Raw genomic sequence first — 21,131 nt, forward strand, 5'->3', positions numbered from 1 at the left:
CTAGGCTGAGAACTTTCACAGGCCCTTCCATAGTGAATTTATAGCGTGAAAACAAAAAATGATGGTAATTGTCCAGCCCCCCCCCCCCCTGTGGGGGCCATGGCCATGAGTCACTTAGGTAATTTTTACAAAGTTTGGTTTTTTGGGAGCAGACCGCATCAGATGGCTCAATTGCCGCATTTGGGCCATGGGTTGAACATGTATGGTATGAGATCTGCTGTTCCCTAGTAAGGCAACTTCAGTCTTCAGAGTCCCAACTCAGTGGGTTTGGTAAGCAAGCTCAGCACTGGGACTACTCAATGTGACATCCTTCCCTCAAGTGCAGGGAGAAGAAAGTCTGGGTCCAATGGAAATTTGCCTTGCCCGCACAAAGCTGAGATTGATGGTATAGGCATTGCATCTGGATGGTTTCCCTGAACTAGAGAAGGCTGATGGTCAAAACAATTTAGTGTCCAGAGGAAATAACATGTCTGGGAAATTTTTCACGAATGAGGCAGACTTACAGCAGGAGCCCACAAACTTCTTGGCATCAAAGATCTCTAATTTTTTGCCAGCAAGGGCATTTTACAGCTAGAGGAATGTTGGCAAAAGGTGCTAGATGCTGATTGCTCGTCTACCACCGCGAAGGTTGCTGTCATGGTCCTGGGTTCAACCCCGAGGGAGGATATAGATATTTTCCCTAACAAGCTTGAGGCGGCCACCTATAGATAGGGCCTTCATTTCTAACCCATCTCATTAATGGCAGTAAATTGCAATATGGCCAGAGTTGGTGTTTGGTGAAGTAGTAGATGCTGATGGGGATTGCTTTCAGGACTTGCATCATATGCACCATACATATTTTTTCTTTCCAACAATCAAAAGGGGTAAGAATTTGATTACCTTATAGTAAAATGAGGTCACATGCCTTTCTATTAGTTCTGTATGCAAAAAGGCTTGACAAATTTACAGCCAACAAAAAAAAATGGAGCCATTTTTTTTCCTCCGAGACTAATGGTCAAAAGTAATCCTCCTAAATTTTATCAGATTTAGTGTGCCTATCAGCACGGGAAAAGGCCCTAATATAAATTCTGAAAATTTGGTATTGTCCGGCTGACCGAATAATTTAAAATAAATTTCACGCCAATATAAGTTTCTGAGTCACCATGGAGACTCAGTTCGTAGGATTTGGCAAGTCCATGGCATCAATCATGCGTTTAGCCAGTACCACCCTCCTTCAAATTGGATATTTCAACATTTTGTATTGGTTTTACACTCTAAAAAAAAATAATTCAGTGACTATCCGATCCTCATACACACACGTACACATTTATATAGCTACTTGTGAAACGAGTGGCAATGCATACTTGACTCAAACAAATATTGAAACGTGGCAAAGCAAATTTCATACCAAAATCAGGCAATCTCAATTCAGCATTATAAAACATTGTAGAAAAATCCACTGGGTAAATATACTCTAAAAATTTGCAACACAAATTAAAACAATACAGTTAGCAAGCTTTTGCAACATCAGTCGGGGGAAAGGGGGAAAAAAACTAGCACAGTTTCACTGCGCAAAGCAGTCTTCAATAAATTAAGTACAAAAGAATAAAAACGAAGCCGATTTCTAAAGCATCACTCTACAATACAAAAATGTTAACTGCATTCAAAAGCTGTACATACACTTTATTTATACTTTATACATGATGACAATAATATTGATTCAGTCTTGTAAGCCATGCTCATGACTGGTTTTACAATTCTGCAAGATAGTAAAATAAAAATATTTTATCACTCCAATTATCGCAAACTGACGCATTAACACTATAAGAAAAGAATTTTTCCATGTGAAGAAATGTGAAAACTCTGTTCTCGAAAGGTATTGTTATTTACTCGCATCATGAAAATATTGTTGCCCTACAGTTAAATTTTATGTGTGAAACGCAAACAGGATCCTGTTTAAGGTTTATTCAGGCACACAAAACAGTCAAGGCCCACCTTTGTTCTGAGAGATCCATCTCTCTGAAACACATTGGGATTAGATCGTGAATTTTGCCTGATAAGAGTGAATGAATAGGCTAGTAGAGAGAGAGAAATATTTTTTGAACAGAGACGAGACAGATCTCTCAGAACTGAGACAGGCTGTGACTAGTTAGTGTGAATAGAATTCAAGTTATATAAAAATCAATCAGTCAGAAAAACTACAGGGGAATTACATTTTTTGTATAAGGGGCCATCCAAGTATTATGTCAGCATTGATGGGGCTTGGATTTGCTGACTTTTGATGACAGGGAGGAGGGATTGGAGATGCTTACATTACCAACCACCCTTTATAAATATATGAAATATTCTTAAAGACATCCTCTTTACTGGGAATGCCAAGAAGAAGAAAATCCTTTTCCTAGTTTGTGTTCACCTGAACATCACCCCCTTCCCACTGATTAGTCCTCTATCAGAGCAGTGTTTTCAACTGATGCTTCACAGCTGCTCTAGGACAAGAAAATAAATCTGATAAATAAACGCCTGTGGGGCTCTGCCACATAGAAATTATGTACTAAAAAATCCTCGAGATAAAAAAGGTTGAAAACTACTGCTCCATTGACCTTCTCTAGTAGACTTCTACAGACCTCCCCCATCCTCACTTCCACAGTGTCACACTTTGGCTTATTGTGTCCACTCAGCGTGTCACATGTGTCGTCCTTGAGCTTGAGTGATTTGTTGGACTCCCGTACATAAAAACATACATGCTCTTCAAGTGAGAGTGGGGAGAATGTGTTTCACCGAGGGTGTGCATGGCGATCGGAAGGGTGAATCGCCTACTTTTGCCCTGCTGCCAATGCTATTGATAAAATTTTCTGTGAATGGTGAATCGCCACCCTCCCCCCACCTCTGTACCATCTATGCTCCTATATGAGTTACACAAGAAAATAAGCTGCGATGATCAGGAGCGGCTTAAGTGAGGGTGCAAGGGGTACGGTGCACCCGGATGGCATCTTGAACTCACGTTGGACACGAAAATTTCTAACAGTAAAAATTTGCATGACATCACGTTGAAAACAAAGGTGTTGAGGTAACTTGAGAAAAAATACAGGGCCTGGGACAGTATTACCAGAAATAAAAATGCACTCTATCACAAGAGGCAAACAGTAATTTTTCCGGAAGTCAAATAACACAAAGGAAATAATTCGTCCTCTCACTTACCCGGTCCCTGAAGCATTAGAAACGGCTTTGAAATAAATTTCTTTATAAAAATTGCTTCGTTATACATCAACTTCACAGGATAAGTCAAAGTAATGGTGGCCCATCAGTAAGTAGTTTTGTGAATTATCTGGTATAATCAAGAATAGTAAAATAACGAGAGAGAAAAAGACAACAACTCTGCATTGAAAACGTCATATTTTCTTCAAAGGCGGGATATATGGTCAAGGGCATTTTCTCGATGGAGACTTGTGTGCGGCTTTCTCTTGAAAACAAAATAGGCTTATCCCAAGATCTCCTACGATACAGCTCTGTCAGCCTCCCGCCAGAATCGTCTTTAAGGGAGACCCATAAGGCTTTGCACCCGGGGGGCAGGTAAGCTCGAGCCACCCCTGACGAAGATTTACAGGACAAGCAAAGAGACTAATGCTCATGGGAACAATTTTCTTGTATGATGGAAAGCTGTGAGCGCAACTGGTTTGTGCATAAGTGGGATATTTTTTAAAAAACGAACGTTTGGTGTATCCATTTACTATTCCCCTGAAATACTTCATCATGCATAGTGTGGGCCCACTTTGCACTTGAAAAAAACTGGTAATCACTGGCTGCAGTCAAGACCAGAAGCATTCTCAATAATTCCATTGATCACATCGATAGCCAACAAACCAGTTGTTTTTAAGCAACCATCTTGCCAGAATTTAGAGAAACCATGATGAAGAAAGAAGACAAGAGCTGAATGCTCGGTACTTCGCACCAATTAGCAACAGCAATCTATGACCCCTTTAATTAATGCTTAACTGAAACCAGTAATAATTTAAACTTGAAACCACAAGCTAAAAATAGAATGTGTTCCGTCTATAGTCATGTGAAAAATAATCCCAGTGCATACATAGCAGTGTCAGACGGTGTTGGTCCGACTCTGCATATTTGGAAGGACAATTCATAAAATTCACAATATATTCTAGAAGGACAATCCAATCTGAGGCATAAGCAGAGGATTGACCTCTGGAGGGAGGCATGATGAGTTCTTAGACTTTGAATAGCATTGAAATCAACAGAAATTCATTATAACATATAAAGGTATTTTTTAAATATTTTTTGCACCAAAAAAAAATTTTTTTTGATCGTCTGGGAATTAAAACAACATTCCTGTTGAAATTTATCGGGAGAAAAAGAACACCAGAGGAATGCTGTAACCTGGGGAAGAAAGAGAAACCGTATGCAAATCTGCGTCACAGTGAATAAAAGATGTGGATGCTATCTCATATGTTACAACTGTTAGAACATCTGCACACTGGAATAACTTCACAGGGCTAGCATCCGCGCCTTTTATTCACTGTGATGCAGATTTCCATATGGTTTCTTCTTCCCCAAGTTGCCTCGTGTTCTTTTTATCCCGATAAATTTCAACAGGAATGCCGATTTAACGTTTGAGGAGCAGCCATTTCGAAAAGTGCTAGTGCGTTTCATGTTAGACCATGTATTCTCTGAAGACAATTGCTTGTATTGGTGTACATCTACATTGTACCTCTTCAAGTTTTTCCCATCTTTTCTGAATCACCCCGTATACTTCACGTTAGTTAGTTAAATATTCACTCAATAGTCTCAAGATTTTTAACGAATATCTCTTTCTCATTACTTTGAGTACTAGGAAGAAGATATTTTTGTTTATTGAGGTACAACTGTACTAGCATGCAGGGCCAGAAATGAAGGCAGGGGGCAACTGCCCTGGGCGGAAAATCTTAGTAAGGAACAAAAATACTTTTCCTTCTTTCTTTCAAACTGAGGTCTTATTTAACTCGACAGTGATGGAGACAAAATCATGTTTGTGTTGACTATTCCCCTCCCCAACCTTATATAAATCCTACTTATGGCCCAATTATTACGATATAAAAAAATACAAAAACATACCCTTTCATTTTGAAAGTTTTGGAGATAGACCAATTCACGAACACAATCAGCATTTCCTGTACACTACTGGACTTTTTTCAGGCTAATAAGAAAAATTCACATTTCCACATAAAATTTTTAAAAAAATACATAGATAAATTATGCATAAGTACACACACACCACCTAAACATATCTAGAGATATGCTCGTCTGTTATGTATATATCTAGGGATATATATATATATATACATTTTGGCACATGAAAGGTTCGGAACAATTGGTCTACACAGACCAAAAGTGAAAAAACTGCTGCACATCATATAAGAGCCTAATTGTTTCTTCAAAAAATTAATGGTGATATCATGTACATACTCATTTTATTGGTCTTTGATACATATAATTATAGTTAATTTGTGTGCATATCACATCTATACATATAGGGTGATTCAGAAAAGCATAGCCAAACTAATTGACTATAGTAATTTCGGCTGCTTGCACAGTGATGACTTTCTTTTTTTTTTAAATCGGAAACTGACTCACATTTTCGCTTTAAAGCTGAAAGACCATTGCAAACCATCTTCAGCTGCACTATCGCTGTTATTATCAGAGTTTCCCAATGGAAAGCCCGATGAGGGGCCGATAGTTTAAATAAGGAAGGGGCCGCAGTTAACCTAATCCAATTTTTGGGGTCAAAGTCGAGAGCGTGGAAACTTGCCAGGAAAATTCGGAAATTGATTACAAAAAAAAATCTGCTACGTTCTCTCTAATTTCGCTAACTTTTCTGGACTTCCAGCAACTCTTTCAACGAGAGACCATATGAATTATCAGTTCGACATGCTTGTGTAGCAGTTTAAAAAAAACATCTTGGGGTAAAGAAGCGAAGGGTAAATAAATATTAAATATTTTCTGATTGAAAATTTTCATTCAAATGTAAAAAATATCTCTTTAGAGTGCTTACAAAGTGTGAAAAGCACGCATAGTTATATAGCTCGTAAGTTTTTTCCCAGCACTGTACTTTACAGGGTAGTCAAACTACTTTCCAACAGAGGCCACTATTTTTTCAAGGTCACGCTATAGTACGACTACAGAAGATAGGAGGAGGTGGTGCTGAAAAGTACAGATAAATAAAACACGCTCTTCTCGGAAAGAATCATTTCGCAGAGAGCAGAAACAAAAATTTTTGCTGTCCTTTTTGAAATTCCTGGCATACTGAGGCAAAATTCACTATTTTGGCTATTGGGCATAGAAAAATTCTAAAATACATTATTTGAGCAGGATGGCGCAAGATGTTAATTTTAGTGCAGTGTGGTGCGATTGGAGCAGAGTTCCCACCCCTGAATAATGTTATCAGCCCATAGTTTTCTCCAACCAGAATTTGGGAAAACTTCAAACATGTTTGGAAAAGTTTCAAACCGCATATACACGTGGTAACTATGCTACATCTAGTTTCATATTGTAAACAGTCAAAAAATTAACACACAGTGCAAGAGTGTGAGTGTGGCAAGCTAACAGGAGACTGGGGGAAGAATATTACCCAAAATTTCACAGTACGGACGAAAGCTCAGTTGTGATGTGAAAATAAATGAACAAAGCTCAACATTTTTGCTCATAATGCGAATGCTCGTCATCACTCATTAACCGAGTCAAAATCTGTTAAAAACTTTTGCTCCTTAACCAAAGCTCTATTGTATTTACACTGGTGATCACATCATATGGCTAACAAAGAATTAATTATATTAATTTTTTGTCTAAAGCTGGGATTACACTATAAAAGTTTGATATAATATTTTTTATAAAACTTGGAAAAAAAAGCCAAATAAGCCTATTGATTGTATTTGCTCGAATGTAACCAATACGCTTATTGCTTGCACATTTTTCAAGTTCTATTAAAGAACTTTTCTAAAACTTTTATAGCATAATGTTGGCCAAAATAGGTCATTGTTCACAACTTTTAAGATACTTCCTCTCATATATAAACCATCAATCTTCATACCTTCGATGCCTCATTTTTTTGAGCATTGGCTAAACTCCTGCTTGAGAGCTGCACAGATTTCCTTAAAACACCAACATGCTTGTCTAGAAAGAAAATATTACACTTTGTATTTTATAGACTTTCTACCATGAAATATTCATATGATCAGTACATGGCACTTATTCAAGTCACTAATAATGTTATGTTTGGATATTATTATCCCTTTTGAAAAGCACAGACTCACTCTTGAGTGTAAGAAAAGTTATGCATCTCTTCCCTAATAGCAATACTTATGCGTGTGTGTGTTCATTTTTTTTCTCACAAATCATAGCATGATCCATGCATGTCAGTGATTCTCAAACAGTGTGGTGCAACATCCAAGGGCACCATGAAATCGGTTGGAGGTGCCGCATGCTATCATTAAAGTATTTAATGATAGAATTTATTGAATTCAAATTAGGGCAATGGTTCCCAATGAGTAAGTTGCTAAAAATTTAGGGTGCCATCAAAGTATTTCGAGATAGAATCAGAGTGCGGCAAGACATTCCAAAATATCAGCTGATGTCAGGGTTGCAAAAATTTTGGAAAGATCAATATAACTGGGATTTTTTAATAGAATGATATTTCATTTTAGAATTGACATATTTTTTAGACCAACCACCTTTACAATAATGGGATCAATATTTAATTTTTTTTCATAAATCATCTCAATTTGCAACAAATTTCTAAGGTGAGATATGAGAAGTTTTGAATTTGTGTGGCTACTCAGTTGATAAGGTTTTTTTTTTAGTTTTCAGAGATATTCCAGTGTATTGTAGTTCGGCTGTTGCTGTAATGAAACTTTTTGTAACAACGAAAGCCAATTAAAATTTTAATATCAATAAAATTATGAACTTATCTGGTCCTTTTATCGAGAAAAGTCATTCTATTGTCTGTACTTAGTAATCAGATAATTGCATGATTTGCAATGAAATACTTGAATAATATATGTTAATCATAAACTTGAAAAAAAAAATACTAGCGAAGAACAAAATAGAAAAACTAAAGTGTGAAAAGTATGTCTTACCCCTTGACTTGATATCATCGGGAACTTCAAAGGCACCTCTAGACTTTGCTGGGACTCTTGGTGCAACAGACTCTTCAAGCTAGAACAAGAGATTAAAATTTTTATAACAATTTGAAGATTATCACAATGATTATTCATATTTCATTCTTTTTATGTGATAGAGCGTATTTTAATGATTTCAAGGCAATATTTTGCATATTTCTGCATTTTCAATGGGAAATGCTTTTTTTCCTTGCCATCCCATCTCCTACTTACACAAGATAAAGAGGAAAAAAGAAGGATATTGGTGTTCAGAACATCTGTACATTCATCCTAGTGACAACATTAATTCCTTCTTCCCCCCCCCCTCCCCCCATTCGTGCTAGAGCCATAATTTTACGGAGCAGACCTGTTGTTACATGCTAGAGCAGTTTTCCAACCTTTTTTTGTCCCATTGCCCCATTCTTCAGAAATTTTTCTCCCATCTCCCCCCAACGCAATCTAACCCATAGGATCCTATGTTATACCCATATCTTCTACCACCCCCATGAACTTTCCATCGCCCCCCCAAGGAGGCATTAACGCCCATGTTGGGAATCACTGTGCAGAGGCTTGTCCTCAAGTTTTCCTGTTGATCTCTCAAGTTCTATTTACACTATCCTCCTCAAGAATAACATGGCAGTAAATTCATTTATAATTTTTGTTTATTAAATTGATTTATAATTTATGTTATGAGTTCAAGAAAGTGTCATCTGTCTTCAAATCCAAAAGCATCAATTCAGTAAGTTATTTGTATGTATGTATTACCACATCAATACAGAAAAACAAGACAAAATTCAGTTGAGCTTCGTTACGAAATCAAAAAAAAATACAGAAAATATTTCATACTGAACTCTAATTTTGTATCAACCACCAAACAGTGAATTGATTATGTTCAACGTGAAAAGTATTTAATTTGCATTAAGCAAACATTGTCTTGAGGAGGTTCGGCTATACAAGGTGAATAGGTACAGGGCATATGCCGCTGTGGTGTTCGAGTGGTTATAGTGCCGGACTCGTGATGCGAGGATCCGGGTTCGAACCCCACAGTGGTGGTCGGCTGAAGTTGGTTTTCTGTGGTTCCCAACTTCAAGGCGCTAATGCGAGCCGATCTCCCCGTTAAAAAGTCTCGCCACAGAGAGCGACAGTCCTACAACGGTAAATCATTCAACCATAACACTTCACTCATAGTTAGTAAAACTGGGGGCAGATGACAGCGTTACACATAACAAGCATTACACAGAAACAAAACTTTACGTCAGGTTGCACTACACGTACACGCACATTCCCGCATGTACCGATTCGTTGGGGGGTTCCGCGGGGGGAGGGGTGCATGTGTGGTGTAGCAGTAGTAGGTAGGGGCTCGGGGATCCATGATGTTCTTAAGTCAGCCACCTCGTTGGGCAATTTGCCTGTTGTGGCGTTGTATTTGTATTTGTATATGGCATTTTACTGGCGAACTGTTGATTCTAGAGTACTTTCAATTAGAAAAAGTTTCTGAATAGAGTGTGGACCTCAGATATGTCATTCATATTGCAAGGGGTTCTATAGATTAAAATAAAAAAATTAGCTTTTTATATGAACAAGCTGTGTTCAAGCATCCAATTAGAAAGTTATTGTCCTGAGGCCAACAAAAAAAGTCCACGTTTTTCAGTGCAATATTAATGGAGATATTAAAATTATAAAAATGGAGTAAAGTTTAGAAAAAGCATCAAATGCAGGAAATACGGTTTACCCATAGTTAACACTGTTTTTTCCAACTTTGCTCCATTTTTCAAATTTGAATTTTTTTTTTCGGCATCTGGAGAGACGGGGAAACAACTTTCTAATTGGGGTTTTGGGCACACAGGGACTGTAGAAGAAAGTTAATTATTTGGATACTTATTTTATTTTTCAAATTAGAAGTATGCCTCTAGGATCAACAGTTTACCAGTAAAATGCCATATGACCTGTGCACCCAGCATATACTCCATTTATCATTTTAATATATATTATCATTTTAATATACATATAGTTTTTCAGTTTTTTTTTTTTTTTTTGGAATCTTGCACATAGCAAAAGGCATTTAAGATTTTTAAGAATGACACTCCTTCGAGACCACTTTCAAAAAGTGCAAAATATGTAAATTACAAGCTCCAATGTAAATAAGTCAAGGTGAACCAGATGGTTTTACTGTATTGACATCCCTTTTTTTAAAGGGATTTGTTTACATTTTACTGTTCAATACCAGTGTAATCGTTTTTGAAAAATGAAGCACTTTCATTCCTAGCTCTTTGCTGAGTATTGTATACATCGTTTATGCCTCTGCATGCCCTAAAAATGCAGAAGACAATGGAATGCTATTGGGTAGCATAAGAATCACCAAACCTAGAATAGGTCTGTGTATCCAACTGCTTCATAATGCAGACTGTTGCATCACCTATACACAAAATGTGTGCCATAATTTTAAATGATGACTGCTAGTTACTGTCCAAGACCATGAAAAGTAAATAGAAAACTATTTTTTCCATCCAGACAGTTTTTAATAACTACTCTACTAAATTTTGTAGATAGGATTTGGTAATTGAGGAAGTAGGACATTTTACCAAAAAGTAGGATGAGTGGGAGTCCTGCACAATTGCATTAATATTTTAATATTTCTCATTGATACATCATTTCACTAAATTAACTTTACTAAAAATAGAAAAGGAAAATTTTTAGATCATTTTTCTTGTTTTCAAAAAAAGGTGCATGGTGAATTAAATTAAATGGTCTATTTTTTCATTATTTAGCTTTTTTATTTTCCAAGTAAGCAAACAAATTCACAATTTTTTTCCCAATCTCTGTGTTATGTTTGGGACTGTATTGAATTACAAAGTTTTGAAAAAGTTAAGCTCAAAAGATGATAAATACAAACTCAAATCTGGAGCTGCATTCAATTTGCTTCTATATTTATTTTTTACGTAAGTATACAAAGAAACCGCCCGTTCAGTAAGCCCGTGCTAACGAACGGCAACTAAAACATTATGGCTTTTCTAGAAAGTTCAACGTATTCGTCACAGTGACAAGCCCAAAAACTTACTAGGTTCACCATTCCATCATTAAAGAGGATCTTCAGAGGGGTATCTGATACGAGCTCAAGCAATTTCCCCTTTTCTGAAATCGACAATGAAACCAGTTCAAAATACTCTTCTTTGAAAGGATTAAATGTCCACCGATCACCCATTTCCGGCTCTAGATATTTTTCAACGAGGATTTTAATCCGTCCAAGTGGCCAGCTGTTAAATTTAACTCAGCTTGTAACAAGAAATCGGGAAGTGTTTCAAACACTTCCTAAAAAATGGGCTAACTCATGCCAAAGTTCGAACAGCAACGTCAGGATGTAACCCTGGGACAACCACCTAACTTCAGTGTGCAAAAGAAAAACGTTGTGAAGGATGTCCATGTCTTCACTTCATCAAGAACGTTTCACAAATTTGGAGGCAACGGTTTCGATGCAGGGTTCTGTCTGTGAATATAGCTGAGAGTCCATTTCATTTTGGGAGCGATTTCTGCCACGCATGCACGACGGCCTGAGTATCAACCTTCCGTGGATGTGGTGAGCCCAATGCATTTTGACCACTGAATTTTTTTCTCAATGAAATAATGATTAATTGCTTTAAATAAGTCTTTAACAGTCGTACAACCCCTTCGATGGATGACAAATAAAAAGATTTACTTCGAACTCTCTTTCAAGTACTTAGCAATTACAAGTAGCACAGAATATTGTGCAACGTCTGTACTTTCGTCGACTTGGATAGAAAAAAAATTCACAACCTTTGACGTGACTTATGACTGTGCTCTCAACACTGTCTGACATGTCCTGTATTCTTAGAGACACTATCATTTGACAGAGGTATTAAACTCATTAGAGAGCACTTTCCTCTGCAAACATGCATCTGACAGCATATTTTCACCAATAGTGTAATTTTTTCCTTGTTCCTCAATACGATAGCTAATGTAGTAGGAGGTTTCAGTAGCTTTGGAAGAAACTTCTGAAAGATTCAAAATATGTTTTCACATTTACGGGTGCACGGTATTTCATTTTGGTGTTTCAATCCGCTTCCGCACAGATCCAGTTTTTAGCCACTGATCCATAGCGCAAATCACATGAGTAGTAGGTGCTTGGTAGAAAAGTTGACATAGAAAATTGTGGGAATAACACGCACACGCCTCAATATAAACGCCACAACAAAAGTTGAACACAACACGAATTAATTCTTTGCTTTTATGCACAGCCCAGCATGTGCCAACAATCAAATCTAAAACGCTGAAGAAAAGTGAGCCAAGAGGAAGCAGTCCGCAAATACGGATCATAGGGCAGAAGGAGGAAAGGCCAAAATTTCCAGCGAACGCAACCCCCTCTGTTATAGAAGATTTTATTGATAGGGAGGTCAATATATTACAGCTGACAATATTAGTTATTAGTAAAAACCTCTACCTACTTTTTAAAATTCTTTTTAATGTTTTTTTATTATTTTGTTCTTTTTTCAGATAGATGGCCGCCATTACCATTTTCTTTTCACATACTCCATAACAGCCTCACGCGTACCCCCGGTTGGAAACCGCTGTTTTATACAAACATATTTCTCATTTTTTAGGGCATAAATGCATTACTTATGGAGCATTTTCAAGTAATTTTTAGATCATAAAAATCCTAGCCCTATTCATCAAAATCTCAAAAACATTAGGTGAAGTAGCCCTGAGGTATTACACGCAAAGCCATTACGACACCCATGCATCTACAGACTGTTGGATTTAAAAAATTGAAACAAGAACAAAAAAGTTTTAATCAGAAAAATAAATATGCAATTAAAAGTTGGTGTAACTTACTTCGGATGATGAAAGTGGAACATTATTACTCGACGAACCTGAAATTTAAGAAAAAATTATGTTGTACTTAGAATGGCCTTGAAATTACTGGAAATCCCACATGGTTTCAAGCTTCAGAAATAGGGATATACAAATTGTAGTGCACATGCTAATTATTTTACAGAGATGTGGCCAAGCTGCTCAAGCTTCATGACAGGGTTTTAAACATCTCCAGCTGAATCATTTGGAGTGTAAAAAGAACGTGCTTTGCTGCTAAAACTTTTGCATAAACAGTGATTCTGCATCAGAAGCCACACTAAGATTTTCTACTTTAAAAGGGGCCTCGAGAAATTTTCCCATTCCCTTGATTAAGATGTTTTTATAGTTTGATATTTTTTTGATGGGAAACACATGAACTTGTTACACAGTTATAGATACCCTGTACAGTAGGGTGGATCAAAAAATCAAAATGTGGATAAAAGAATTGGCGTGGGGTGCATTTAAGCATATACTAGTATAAATGGAAAATTTTTTATGAAATTAATTTTCAATTAATTTGTTCCGGTGCCCCAAGACACTTAAATATTTGCAAAAAATTGATTTTTATGCAAATTTTGAATTTAAAAAAATTAGTTAAAGAATCAATTTTAAAGGGAAATAGTATAGGCAAAGAATGAAAAACCATTTATTGTTTATTATTAAATATAAAAATATTAAGTGTAGTAAAAGTTGGAAGCCGTGGTAAAAGTTGGAAGGAATGGTCAAAATATTCATGCCATACCCTAGCAGTTGAAAGATGCATTCGCCTAGTGTCTGAAGTGTCAGAAAGTGTTTGTGGAGTGTAGAGAAGAGACACGGCTTCATATTGAATAAGATAAAATCAAGAAGGCATATCAAACATTTTAGTACTAAAAAGCATTACAACATTTAGAAATATGTAAATCTTCAAATTAATATAATTAAAAAAGCCATTATATAAGTTCACTTTCTATAACTTTTATGATTTATTGCCCTGATTTTTAAATTTATACTTCATGTGTTATTATAAAATTATTATTCATAAGTTCATACTTTAATACCTGAATACTCTGCAAAATTTATAAAAAAATTTTCACTAATTTACAATTTTTAATAAATTTTAATAAAAATGAGAATTTTTTAACTATTTTTGGGGCACCGGAAGATATGAATGGATTTCAATAAAAAAATTATGCAATTTGCATAATTTTGCGTCTTTGATATGTATATGTTCGCATATAAAACATATACATAACCAAGACAAAACTTTCCCACCCTGTGCCAAAAGTAATTTGGAAAATTAACAAACATTTTTCATTAATTTACAATTTTTAATACATTTTCATAAAATGTCAATTTTTAATTATTTTTTGGGCACTTTCGACACCGGAAGATATGAATGGATTTCAATAAAAAAATTATGCAAACTAATACACCCAAGACAAATTTCCCACCCCACGCCAAAAGTAATTTAGAAAAAAAAATTCCCTATACTTTTCGATCCACCCTACTGTACAGTAAACACTTGCTTTCGTGAACTTGTATGGATTTGAACTATTAGTTCATAAAATAAAAAGTTTTTAAATGGGAAAAACCTTCAAAGAAATGCCGTATTGCTTAGAACTAGGGCTCTAGTTTGTAAAAACGAAGTTATTTCATAAAATAGAGTGGTATATAAAGGTTTTCAAAATTTTGAATTTAAAAAAATTGTGGAGCCCACTCAGAAAATGATTGAGAGTCTACTGTAAATCAAAGCATTTTGCAGTACAAATGTTATATTCTGTGAACGAATTACTTACTTTTAATATTTTTAATGTAGTGAACCTCAGTTGTAGTCCTACGCTTCACCCTTGGTGGAGCTACAGGAGCTGGCCTTTTCTCTCTTGACACACACTTTAATTTCTGTTCGTCAGAGCAATTAATGTTAAATGAACCATTATCGCTCTCACTGCTGCTCGAATTTCCTTCCGACGATGACAATGATGATTTGTTGATCTTTGACTGCACGCTACCAGAAGGCTTCCTGAAACTTTGAATATTGTTTTTGCTATGATACTTTTGATTTCTCAAAGCAAGGAAAATGCTTGCGTCAGAGTGAGAATGTTGCAAGCCATAGCTTCTTGACTGTCCACCATCTTTGCGCCGATGGAAGACTTTTACAGAATCCTTCGGTGGTATTGCACACTGAGAGTCAGATATGTTTTCGAGAACAGCACAGAGCTTTGGTTTTTGCACCATAGCATAAACAGGACCATCTTCTTCAGAATTATGACTGATAATTCTGCTTGTTGAACGAATCTTCATAGATGCACTTTTCTGAAGCTTTGGTGGATCTGGAGCTTTGGCAGCTTTCCTCGAAGGGGACTTTTTTGGGCTTTGTTCAGAAATAGAGCTCTGAGAACCACTCATGGTGTTTGTTGTGTTCTCTAGGAGTTTCTCTGTGGTGAGCAAGGGTGGAAGTGGAGCATGCTGGGCTTTACGTGATGGTTGTCTACTTCTTTTAAACTTTGAATCTTGATCACTGGTATTCTTATTGAAAACATATGCTTCAGCACCATCAATAGATTGTGCAGATCTGTGGAAAGAAGCTTTCACCCTACCATGAACAGACTCAATCGGCTGAATTGGAGTTCTTTTGTTCTCAAGGTTTGTACCACACGATTCCTCTTTCGGCCCACTTCTTGGATGAAGGCGTAATTTTGCAGATGGAGTTCTGGAATGATGGGTGGCCTTTGATCCTTGGGTCACTGAGATGTTATTTTCCGAACTAGCTGAAGTGCTTGAACCGAAAAAAGATAATTTATAGTCCTCTGCCAACTTACTACCAACATTTCTGGATACAGAAGGTTTACACACTTGGGAAGGGTTGGATTCTTTTCGAGGCTGAGGAAAAAGCGAAAGTTTGAATTCATCAGCTAAAACAGGCTGGTGTTTATTAGTGGAAGGTTTGACAGGATAAATAACTTCATATTTATGATCCGAGCTCTGTGAAGATTTTGAACACACAGTTTCTGAAGGCAACAGATTGTTAGTGGATGATGAATGTGAAACAGCCAAATCCACAGTTGTATCTGAAGCAATTGATCTAGGAAGAGTTTGACATTTTTCAAGAGCAACGTTTTCGTAATCGGGATTCCAAGTGCATTGCTGTGGCAATGTTGTGTAGGATGCAGATTTCCTTATGCCTTCTGTTGACATGTTGGAACTGTTCCTAGTCTTGCGAGGCAGAGGAATAGGAAAAGGATTCTGCTTTCTATTCATCTCAGAATTGTTCTCATCACACAAAGGAACCTTACGCAACACATTAGGTTCTGAAGTGTCTTGGCTGTTAGGTCCAGATACCTTCAGGATTCCATTCTTGCAGAACACATCAAAAGTCTCGCACATTGCATCCATCTCAGGAGGGGGAGGAGGCATAGACGGTGGAGGTGGAAAATGGAAAATGATCTCCTCGTCATTCGGGTTTTTCAAAGGCATAGTATTTTTTTCATGAGCATCAATACCGTGAGCCAAATTTACAGACTTTTCATCACCATTGGAACCATCTGAACTGCATAAGGTTCTTTCTCTATCCGATACTTCTGAATGATGGTCCATGCATACCATTGATTGCTTTTCACCATCCTTTGGCACATCCAGAAGTTGACTCAGATCATCCGACAGAGTTTTCGTGGTCAACTCATCTAGCATTGTACTCAGTTCCACAACAGCCTCACTGACTAGAGTTTCCGCAGAATCAGATTTAAAGTCTTGCTTTCCTTCCTCTTCGTCATCTCCAATGAACTGCATCTCGTTTTGCTGCCAAGCTAAGCTTACGCAAGAATGAGATTTCATAACCGGGAAATTTATAGCCTGACGTCTCAGTGGAGGACTGTAACAAACACCCGACTTTTTGTTCTTGGTTGCATTGATATCTTTCTGAGAATTTTTCAAATTACTGTCTCCAGAACTTGTTGTTGGCCATATGACTTCATAACCAGGAGGTTTTGAGCTGCTTGTTTGAGAACTCTGCGAACTAATTTTAGCTTTTGTGGGTTCGGGTAATTTGCTCACTGCACTCGCCAACTCTTCATCCATAGAATATGACTGCCTTGATGTAAGATCAATTATAGCACCACGAGGATGGGTCCTCAAAGTACTTTCAATTTGTTCAATATTTTTCTTCGTAACTGAATTTACATTAATATACAAATTTTTATCGCCTCTATTGTGAGAGCTGTTTATGACGCAGACTGGAACTTCAATCTCTTTCTCCACATCTGAAACTTGTATTTCTTGTACTTGACTAGCCACTTGCTGAACCTTGGTTACTGCAACTGGCAATTTTTCATCAACTTTAAGATTTAATGCAAGAAGACCTTCCAGCTGTTCTCTGTTTTTGCCAATGACCGTCTTCTTTGGTAATGCTGGCGGATTGGTGAATGAAGATGACTGAAATTCTTTATCTACTATCGTATCATGATTTTCTTGTAAGTTATGTTTTGAGAAGGTGGTTGTCGTACTTTCACCAGCAATCTGTGACGAGGGATTTTTGTTGCTAAGAGCTCCATTACTATGATTTTGACAATGTGGTTTCTCTGATGATGATGCTTTAAGAATAGTTCCGTCTTCTTTTTCTTTGCCTTCATTACAATCTACTTTTACAGCAACGTTTGAACTCAGTGGCCAGAAGAATTTAGAATTTCCGACGTCTTCGCCTTTCGCTACAGCCAGGTTTTCTATTCCCAGCACAGAGCGATGATCAGGGGAAGTTGGAGAGTTCAAATACTTCTCGATTTCGGGAGACATACTTTGGGATGCGGATGTCACTACATGAAATTTTGAGTGGGGATAATCACTTTTTGCTTTGTTCGAGAAGGGTTTAAATGGATCAGCTTTTACTTTTGCGGCAATGCTTGGTGGAACACTAGAATCAGATTTAGGACAACTAAGTGCCAAGGACTTCTCTTCAGGTAACACTGCTTTTTTTGCTTTCACTTGTGTGGACTCAGATGGCATTGCAAGAGGCTGAGTATCCTTACCACTTCCCATTGTTCTATCAAGGATAGGATCATTAAATTTTGTCTGATCCAAAAAAGTATACGAATCTTTTGAAGTTTCTTTCATCTCAGATTTTATTTTTAAGCAATCAAAATCAACAGGAAAGGCTTTAGTTTTTGGTGAGATCGGCTTCGCAGATGGCAAATCATATTTTTTAGTAGCTATTGGACTATGACCAGATGACAAAATATTCACTATAAACCTTTGCTGTGTATTCTCTACATTATCTGGAACGTGCACTGGCCTAGGAAGACAGCTTGTGATGATTGAAGCTGCTCCTTTGTCACGCTTTGATGACTTATCTCTCCCACCAGTATCTTTGGCAGCGATCTTCAGAGGTTCTGAGGACCTTTCTGATCGTATAGATGATCTATTAGTATCGTGCCAAGTTGTGTGTGAATTTTGAACTGACCTGCTTTGTGATTTTGGCCAAATCGACTGCATATTACGAGAAAAATTACTGATGTTTTGTCTTATGTGACTGATCGATGTAACTGCTGATTTTTTCAGAGATCGTAGTGTCAATGTTTTTGCTTCTTCTCTTTTAATCTCTTGTTCAGATTTGACAGAGGAGGATCGAAACTTTCTTGACATTATACCAAACACAGACTCTTTATCACTGTCCTTGTTCATGGAACTCAGAGAAGGAGGTGCAGAGCCAGCACGAGAAACATGATGAGAATGGTGCCTAAATAAATTTGGTCTATCGTCATTTTTATTCTTCGAGGATTTCTCGAACAGTCCTTTCAGTCTGGCGATACTTGGACGACGGGATATTTTACTGCCAGCAGAGATATTGGAATTAACTCTGCTCTTCTCATCAGACCCTTCACTACTTGATGCTTTTGAGATCTGTGCAGAGCAGACTTGGCTCTCTGTAGCATCGCTACATTCACTATCAGCTCTGAAAACACTATTCTTTGACTCAACATCACTCTGAGATACACTGCTCCATGTGGGACTGGTGGGGATGGTCTTATTTGTAGCAGGCTCCACAGATTTTGATGAGGATGTCCCAGCACCAGGTGAATTTGAATTACCTAACTGCATTTCAGAGTTTTTACATTTTTGAGGAGCACCAATATATATCCCACTGCCAATGCTGATTCTCTCTATATCCGGGCTGCTGTCTGTGTCGTGGAATACGTCTACAAAGGGATCAAATCTATTAACAATTTTCGATATGCTATCACAACTTGGTATATGCAAATAAGCTCTCCCGCAGCGAGTTCTTACATGTATCTCTGATTTTGAATCATCGTCATCGATGTAAGGTATAGATTCTGCACTGGAAGGACAGTTTAATATGGAAATGGCAGTAGCTGTGTTCACCAGCTTGTTTTCACTACTTGTTTCTTCTGGTCCTTGTTGATCCGACGATAGAAAATGTCCTGCATCATTTGCTTTCATTTCGCTATCTGGAATCGGAAGTTTCTTTGATGATGCATCTAAGGAATCTGCAGTCGCTGGAATCAGGCTTTCTTTGTTCAGAGGTTTGTAAGTTGGAGCCTTATTTTCCAAAAGATTCATTCTTGACTCCGGTAGAGCTTCATTACCTTGAAATAAATACATGAGATTGATTTTTGATTTTTAGAAAAATCTAAGCAGTTATCAAAGAATTAAATTCTGTGTGTGTGTGATGATTTGTCATTTTATCTAATACAGTAAAGTTCTGTTTTCATGTGCTCTCCTAATTTCAGCAAATTTTTCAGCACTCCTGCTTTAATTCCTACTCTTATGATAATACACTGATTTTATTAATCACATCAACAACCTTTTGTGAATATTACTTTTTTGCAACTCGCATGTTTTTCTCAGGTGGTAACACTTAATTTTCAAATCAATTTCTTCCAATTTGAATAGATTTCTGCAGAAATCTGCACATTTCAGTCTTAGATAATATTGCTTTCGGCTGCTTTGTTTTAACCATGACTATGTCTTGCATGCAGGTAACCTATTCAGTTGAAATTCACGGTTACGCTAATTCTGTCATTTTATGCTCCAGATAGAATAATTAGACTATGAGTGATAGTTAAAAACCAATTCTAAATGCCAAACTGACCCAAACATCCATAAAAATAATAAATATCATGCATTGCTGTTATTTTTTTAAACATGTATTAATCTAAGAAAAAGGCTGATAGGCTAGCTCCCTTGGTAAAGAAGCAGTACCTGAAAGATTATCTAGCTTTATCCATGGATCCTCAGGACGCATTTCTTTGTTTTGGATATCATCGAACTTCAAAGATAGTGTTTCTTTTAAGCTTGAATTGACAAAACTTTTTGTATCTCGAAGCTCCAAAACTTTGTTCTAAGAGAAAGAGAAAATACAATTAAATTAATTTCCGTATAATGAAGAGGAAAATTCATAGCACAACATATTCATATTTCAATTACTACATATAAGTTAGGTTGTCATTTTGGTTTTAAAAAAATTGAAAGCATGAATTTTCAGGGATTTTTCAAAAAGTTTTTGAAAGGAAATAATAGTGACACTTTTGTAGTACAGCACAGTTACAGAAACACATCAGAAAAGCATTTAATCACATAGCATATCAACTATAAAACATAAATCAAAGTGATTGTAATTAAAGAGCATGAAAATTTAAGATGAAACAAGTGACTTTTTTTTTATTAGCTCATGAGAAGAGCTATTAAATAAATCTACAATATGTATATACCTTTTCATGGCCATTCAGTGATAGAGGATGACCACTTTTGTCTAAATTTTCATATATGTGACTATCAATAATCTTCAACTGCTGCATAAACATCTCTGCTACAGCTTTATACACCAACATGTATTGCTCCTTCAATACCAAAGAAAAAATATATGAAAGATGAAAATTTTTTTTTTCCTCAAAATATGTAATTGAATATCAAAATAAAGTAACAAGTTCATAGAATGCTACTCATTTGTGATTAAGGTGTTCAATTAAAGAAATTATGTGTGTTTTATCCATTCAAATTCATATTTATTTCATCTACACATATATTACATGAATTGTTAATTATTACATGGATGTAAATGGGATGAGGGAGAAAAGACCATCATGGTATAATTTGAATGAGAGTCAGCTTTAAATAGGAATTCTCATAAATATAGAAAAACATCATTTTCGT

At 36.6% G+C, this 21,131-nt stretch overlaps 1 protein-coding gene across 3 annotated transcripts in view; it reads right to left on the reverse strand.

The window, feature by feature from the left end:
* Nucleotides 1-1,604: 1,604 nt before the first annotated feature.
* The window catches only part of LOC149079601 (uncharacterized), a 51,113-nt gene continuing 31,586 nt past the window's right edge, over nt 1,605-21,131 (reverse strand). For 2 of the 3 annotated variants that reach the window (XM_089240207.1, XM_089240209.1), the window contains 8 exons: nt 20,690-20,818; nt 20,181-20,319; nt 14,768-19,564; nt 12,972-13,009; nt 8,103-8,181; nt 7,058-7,140; nt 5,086-5,167; nt 1,605-1,738 (listed from right to left, as the gene is read on the reverse strand). In XM_089240207.1, coding sequence (XP_089096333.1) covers nt 5,132-5,167; nt 7,058-7,140; nt 8,103-8,181; nt 12,972-13,009; nt 14,768-19,564; nt 20,181-20,319; nt 20,690-20,818 — 5,301 coding nt within the window. In that variant the 3' untranslated portion in view covers nt 1,605-1,738; nt 5,086-5,131. The remainder of the gene's footprint in view (nt 1,739-5,085; nt 5,168-7,057; nt 7,141-8,102; nt 8,182-12,971; nt 13,010-14,767; nt 19,565-20,180; nt 20,320-20,689; nt 20,819-21,131) is intronic. The other variant, XM_089240208.1, reaches the window with a different exon arrangement.

This window comes from Pholcus phalangioides, unplaced genomic scaffold, assembly GCF_987345545.1.
Source record: "Pholcus phalangioides strain wild (caught in Gottingen) unplaced genomic scaffold, Ppha-v1.0 ptg000012l_1, whole genome shotgun sequence".
In the NCBI taxonomy this organism is placed as follows: Eukaryota; Metazoa; Arthropoda; class Arachnida; order Araneae; family Pholcidae; genus Pholcus; species Pholcus phalangioides.